This window comes from Oryzias melastigma, linkage group LG16 (genome assembly GCF_002922805.2).
Source record: "Oryzias melastigma strain HK-1 linkage group LG16, ASM292280v2, whole genome shotgun sequence".
In the NCBI taxonomy this organism is placed as follows: domain Eukaryota; kingdom Metazoa; phylum Chordata; class Actinopteri; order Beloniformes; family Adrianichthyidae; genus Oryzias; species Oryzias melastigma.
The window spans coordinates 980,580-987,575 of record NC_050527.1 but is presented as its reverse complement, the minus strand read 5'-3'; the positions used below and the strand labels follow the sequence as shown (position 1 = coordinate 987,575).

The following is a 6,996-nucleotide window of genomic DNA, read 5'->3' as shown; positions in this document are numbered from 1 at the left end:
TATATGAGAACTGGACCGAGAGTGTGACATCACCCAAAGAAAATGACCTACTTCCTGTTTCCACAAATAAAACTACATTTTGTCACCGAAAAATGTATATATATGAATGACGCCGCCTATTGGATCCAGATGACATCAGTTCACAGTGATTGGTCCAAGTTGGTATGAGTGAGTGTTTCTATGGCAACCACTAATAAAAAGTTAGCTTGTTGAAAGTCCACACCTCTATCATTTCAAAATGGATGAGATAACATGAAATCTGTCAGATGTTACTAATATTTGACGTAGACAGCGGGTGCCACATACTTAAGGCACCTGATGGACCAGTTTAGGACTCAAGTACCTTGCACTATGAAAATATTATAATGAAAAAAAGTAGAGAAGATGTTAAATCATGTAGCACAGTGAAAATGGTTATTCTGAAAAATTTGATGACTGAGTAATAGATGTTTATTTCTCTATAGAAGACTATGGGATTTTGGCTTCTTGGAGTCAGTGGATACTTCCTGTTTAGAATGCAAGAGGGGAGGGGTAATTCAGTCCAGTTCTCATAAACACTCAATGCATATAGTACATGTGTAAAATAAAAGCTTTTTTTTTCAATATTACTCCATTAGCAGGTAGAGTTTAGGTCTCATCAGTAATCTGTCCAGAGAACTCTCCGGAAAAGTCTTCTGAGGCTATCTCTTGAGGGGGCACGCAAAACATTTCCTCTCCATTTTCGTCTTCTCTCAGTGTTTCGTGGTTACTCTCCAATATTTCGCCATCCACTTCAGCATTCTCTGCTTGGTTTTCTATTTTAATCTCAGCGTATTCAGTCTCTGGGATTGTCCTGACCTCTGCGACCTTCCTGTTTTTTGCCGCGGAGAAGTCTAGATCAGAGTACTCTGCTTCTTTCGGTGCCCCGTCCCCATTGAGTAACAACTGTCCAGCAGATCCGACCTCTCCGTCTGCTGCCGCTCCATCCTGGACTGCGTCTCCATCCGCCTGTGAGGTACAATTTAAACTGGTGTCATTTGCCGGCTCGTTGAATTCATGTGACAAATTTCCTTTTTGAAGAGTTTTCTGATTTTGGAGGGGAGTCAAAAATCAACGCTCCATGACTTTTAGGTCCCACCAGAAGTATTTGAGTCATGTAACAAGGCTAGCACCACTCTAAGCCACTAAATAATAAAACTGTTAAGAGGTTTATCCGCGTTCTTGCCCTACTCACTATATATAGTAATCACCATTTTGTAGAAGTGTCTAAATCTATCATTTAAAAATCTAATGCTCTGAGAATCTCCCAGAAGTCTCTGCGAAAAAAACATTCTTCATCCATGCCCACAATATGGGGTGCGATTTATAAATCAGAGAAGTAAAATTATCAATGTTTACTTCTCTAATTTACAAATGGCACCCCATACCACTAGATCAGCAAATATAGACTACAATGCATTGCATTGAACATTACATTTGTACATTTATTTTTTAATAAATCATCCAAGTTTTTATCATTGAAACACAGTGGATAAAAAAAAAATCTTTGTAATATGTTTAAATGTGATGTCACATTTGATGTGTTGAAGTGTGTCCAAGTCTAAGTTTACTTTCTATTATGTAGACATACTCTTTTATTTTATTTTTTTTTACATGATTGTAATGGCAATGCTGTTTTGAATTTAACGTCTGCACATCTTTATTTGGTATTTTTTTCTTATGAAATTAATGAATTTCTTTTTTTTTGTGGGTGTTTCTGCATAAAATTAATCAAAATCTAATCTAATCTAAAACCCTCCGGCTTCTCCCCACCTTGTAGGGCCATTTGAAGGATTAAGGGTGTCCGAAATACTTTTTTTAAGGGCCAACTCTCGTGGCGGAGGAATGCATAGCCCTGTGCCGTGGAGGAGACGCATTGTTCTTTATGTGGGTGTGCTCTGATACACAAAAGTATGACCTTTTTAAAGTTACAAAACCAATGTTGTTATTTATTAAGCATAAATATTTTTTTGTGTGCAATCTACTTGTTTGGAACTCAATGCAAGTTGACGAGTTGATGAATTAGGGTCATTAGGCCGGGGATTTCCAAACCTTGTTTCTTCCTCATTTCTTCCTCTTTCTTAATTCTGTTAAACTAATGATGATCTCTCTCTAATGTGACAGTAAGCAGATAACTGGCTTTTTACCTTCTTTTACTATTTTCATATCAACTGGTTCTAACATCACATTTGGTACATTGCAAAAAAAAACATGATTTTTCTTATGTAATAAAGGCAGTAATACCTTTGTTGAGGCTTGAGTATTCATTTCCACGTCTCCCAACCGATAGGATGATCTTCTCTTCTTGCCTCTGTACAACAAGCAAAAACAAATGTCAGTAAGTAAAAAGCAGTCTCACGCAATAGATTCTGTCCTACGTGGTGAATCACAACATTTATGCTTACAGTTGAGAATGACAGAGTTTCATTCAGGACAACTTTTTTACAATATGTCACCCAAAATCATATAAAGAAATTCAGCTTTAATCATCGCTTCAGCTACTGTACAAATGTTACCAGTGGTCTTGTAATAGTAGTCATGTCATTTTTAGCCAAATAAATCAAAAGTATGTCATATCCTATTACTTCAGAGCGGCAAAAGTTCATTACAGATGTGCCTCTGAGAAATCCTTTCCCCTCCCTGTTGCTAAGAACTCTCTTTTCATGCTCTCCCGCTAGCTTATAACCCCCTCACACCCTCAACCTAACATTACCGGGGCAACAAAAATATCCAGAGATATCCAGTCGTACTGTTTTGAGCCAGATGCCTGCTCAGCTGAGGAAAACCAAGATGTACATGGATCTGTAGTGTGTATGTAGTGGGGAAGTAAGAATCACATTCATTTTTGATTTTATTACTTATTTTGAATATTTACATGTTAACACTTGGATGTATTTCTATAAATGTAAAAGGTTCGTAAAAGGTTTGTGAAATGTCTGGACCCCAGGAAGATTAGTTGCAACTGTTTGGTCACAACCAATGGGGATCACTAATAAATAAATTAAAAAATAAATAAATAAATGCACTTTCAAAAGAGAAACTTTGAATGGAATAGGAGACTTCACCTTTGACAAGCGTTGGTGATGCAGGTGATCACTGCCGTGAGAATGATTCCCATCAGAAACCCAGTCCCAAATAAAATCATGCCTGGCAGTTCCTGGATACTTTCCATCACATTTTTAAATAAATCTGAGATAAAAAAAAAAAAAATATGTTTGTTATTCTGAAAACCAAACATTTACAGCGAGAATTTGTAATTGTAGAAATGATTATTTTGTGTTTGAATTTATTTTTATTTTTTTTACATAAAGTGTTTTCTTCTCTTAAGAATATAAAAAAACACATTTTCACAGGATCATATTTAAGCATATTTTTTAAGTCAGAAACTTTTTTCATTTTTTTAGAATAATTATTTTACCTTCAGAACTATTGTTGACCGAGCTGTTGACCGTTGTAGACGCTAAAGATGACAACAGCACACATAAAAATAAATTGTATGTGTATCAAGTTTGCACTCAGTACTTCTTATGTAACATTGATTACTTTTTTAAAATTATAAATGTATACTCACCTGTCACATTACCCGTGGGATGGCTTTTTGATTGAGTAATAGTTGCTGTAGTAGTCGGACAGATTACCGTCCCATTCTGAGCTTTAGACCCTAACAAATATGCAACGAAATACAAAAAAAGTCAATATTTTTGAAAACATGGGGCGGAAATGAAGCAATCACAGAAAAATAAATTGTAAGTGTATCAAGTTTGCACTCAGTACTACTTATGTAACATTGATGACTTTTTTAAAATTATAAATGTATTCTTACCTGTAATATTACTCATGGTTAGGTTTTTTAGTTGAGTAGTATTGAAACAGATTGCAGTCCCATTCTGAGCTTTAGACCCCAACAAATCTGCAACAAAATACAAAAAAATAAAACATCTTTGAAAACACGGAGCGGAAATGAAGCAATCACAGAAAAATAAATTGTATGTGTATCCAGTTTGCACTCAGTACTACTTATGTAACATTGATGACTTTTTAAAAATTCAAAATGTATTCTTACCTGTCACATTACCCGTGGTTTGTTTTTTTGATTGAGTAGTTTTGGAACAGGTTACAGTCCCATACTGAGCTTTAGACCCCAACAAATATGCAACAAAATACAAAAAAAGTCAAAATTTTTGAAAGCACGGAGCGGAAATGAAGCAATCACAAAGTCAAATGATACTAAACTTAAGCTCTTTATTTACTCCTTCTATAAATACTTCGAATAAAGCGTAAAATTATCAATGATGCCATTTTACCTGTGACGACCAAGATGAGAGTCAGCAATTTGACAGGAAACATTTTCTGCAGCAGATCTTTTCCTCCACTGGATGAACCTTCTTCACTCAAAAACACACTCAAAGGACAAGAAACAGCAACTCAACAGGCGGAAACACTTTCAGAAACACTGTCAAGGTTGGCTTAACACATTTAAATACAGCATCTTACAAAAAAACCCAGCCATATAAATATATGCTCTGTTAGAAAACTACAAATGAAAACAATTAATTTTATAAAATAAAATAGATTCCCTACCTTTTTCTTCTGCTCGTTTCTCAAACTGAACTGTGCACAGTTATTGTCATGCTCTAACTCTTTACTTCTTTCTTCTCCTTTTATACATTTCTTTTTTTTTTCATGCTGCATTAAGTTTCCAGGAAGTTTCTCTACTCACATCTGACCGTCATTTCCTCTCTCAGACTTTTGTATGTTACTCCACATGTGCTTCACAGTTGATGCTATTTTTAACACAAAAAAACGTCATTTTATATATTTATTAAGTAAATAAAAATAGTCTTTAAATGAGCGCAACTTCATTAATGTTAAAAAGATTAAAAAAAATAATTGTTAGTGTTTTTCCCAACATTTAAATTCTTTAAGTAAAACATCTGCATTAATAGAAATGTATCTCATATTTTTGCAAAACATTTGTGTAGTGTTCAAACTAACATTGCAAATCTACTTGCATTTTATTTTAGTCAAATTAGACTTTTAGTCTTATGACAGCTTCTGCTTTTTAACTTCCTGTTGAAATTTGCATGCTGCAAAATATTATAATTAGACTGGATTATTTCTTAAAAAATGTTGCATTTCTTAAAAAAAATACATATACTTAATATATTAGTTAAAATCTTAATAATGTTATTACAAAAAACAACATTTTATTAGTAATAAACAGTAGAAATGATACACAGATGATCAACATGAAAATTCTGAAATCAAAACATCATCTAAATATGATCATATCAATGCTTTATTTTCACCTGCAAATACTTTTTATCGTGTTTTGTCCTTTTCTTTCAGCTGCTTCCTTAAGGGGGCCCCACAACACATCACTGCCTCTCATTGACTGTATAAGAAAAAAAACTGGACTGAACAAACCCCCCTACTTCCGTATTCTAAACAGGAAGTACCAGTAGGTTGCAAGAAGGCCAAAGTCCCATTGACTTACATTGAGAAACAGACAGTTATTTCTCAGTCATTTTATATGTCAGAATAATCATTCAGTGACTTAGACCAATAGCTGGTGATGGGTTGAAGATGTTTGCAATATGGCGGTAGCATATCAGGAAGTGACAGTAAAGGTGGTGGCTTACTTTCGCGAGGGGTGGAGGTTATGCATTTCCAATGGGGGACCTCAAGGCTCAAGATGTCCAGTATTATTAGACTGCTGCTTCCTCCTTGAGAAATCATATACAGTCTTATAATCCTTGAGATATGAAATATTTGTAAGATGAAAGTGAGCCAGTACTCAGTATGGTGGCTCAGAATTGCCTAAGACACGTTCTCACATAAACGTGTTCAAGTAGAAACTGTGTACTTCACAATCTGATGCAACTTCCTTTTTAAGAAAGCTATTTTGACTAAACCCTCCTGACAAAAAAGACTTGTAAAGCTAAAAAGCAAATGTCTTTCATTGCATTAAAATTCCTGCAAAACAAAAACATAATAGTATGCAGTGGACTCATACATCACTATCACATTCACGAAAAGCAGCAGAATGGGGAAGAAAGGTGAACTTTGAACGTGGCAGGGCTGTTGGTGTCATATGGGCTGGTCTGAGAATTTCAGAAATTGCTGATCTAGTGGGATTTTTACCCACTACCATCTCTAGGGTTTACAGAGAATGGTCCCAAAAAGAGAAAATATCAAATGAGCGACATTTCGGTGGATGTAAATGTCTAGTTGATGCCAGAGGTCAGAGAAGAATGGCCAGTGGCTCTAATTCCAGAAAGGTAACAGTAACTCAAAAACCACTGGTTACAAATGAGGTCTGCAGAAGAGCATCTCTGAACTCGTCTAAGCTTAAGACAGATGGGCTGCAGCAGCAGAAGAACAACGTGTCACTTCTGTCAGCTAAGAACAGCAAACTGAAGCTACAATTTACAAAAGTCTCACCAAAATTGCAAAAACGTTTGGTTTGATGAGTCTCGGTTTCTGCTGCGGAGTAGAGCAACAACATGGATCCATCATGCTTCGAATCCTCGGTTCTGGTTGGTGGTGGTGTAATGCATGAGGACACTTAGTGCCAATTGAGAACAGTTACAACGTCAAAAATAAAAAGCCAAAATATTTTGAATAATGGTTAATGAAATATAAAAGAAGTACCTATTAGTTTAATGTTTTTCTCCAAATTCCTTTCTAAATACTAGAATGTTACTTAAAAAGTGTGAAAAATAGTTAAAAATGTGAACTTCTGCTTTTTAAACTTCCCTTGAGCTGTTAAAGATTATAATTAGATTGTAATTCAGGTTTTGTCACATTCCTTAAAAAAGAAGAAAAGAATCAAAGTGAGGACAACTGTAGGATTTAAATATTTTATTTTCCAAATGTAACTTTTAATTAACAATAAAGTAGAAAATGTACACCATAGTTCTTAATTGTAGATTTAGATAAAATTATGCAAAACATACATTTCTGAAACAAACATAT

The 6,996-nt window shown here is 34.9% G+C and overlaps 1 protein-coding gene across 3 annotated transcripts; it reads right to left on the bottom strand.

Moving 5' to 3' along the window:
* Positions 1–6: 6 nt before the first annotated feature.
* On the bottom strand, positions 7–4,902 carry LOC112144116. Of its 3 annotated transcripts, XM_024268460.2 has the most exons (9): positions 4,600–4,902; positions 4,323–4,420; positions 4,082–4,150; positions 3,842–3,928; positions 3,590–3,679; positions 3,437–3,478; positions 3,084–3,207; positions 2,263–2,329; positions 7–987 (listed from the first exon to the last, which is right to left on the bottom strand). In XM_024268460.2, the coding sequence occupies exons 2-9, from the start codon at positions 4,363–4,365 to the stop codon at positions 628–630; spliced, it is 882 nt and encodes a 293-aa protein (XP_024124228.1). In that variant the 5' UTR covers positions 4,366–4,420; positions 4,600–4,902; the 3' UTR covers positions 7–627. The 3 variants fall into 3 exon arrangements, with proteins under 3 accessions (XP_024124228.1, XP_036071731.1, XP_024124229.1); XM_036215838.1 differs by lacking the exon at positions 4,600–4,902 and having other exon boundaries at positions 4,323–4,575; XM_024268461.2 differs by lacking the exon at positions 4,600–4,902 and having other exon boundaries at positions 3,590–3,670; positions 4,323–4,575.
* Positions 4,903–6,996: the final 2,094 nt, after the last annotated feature.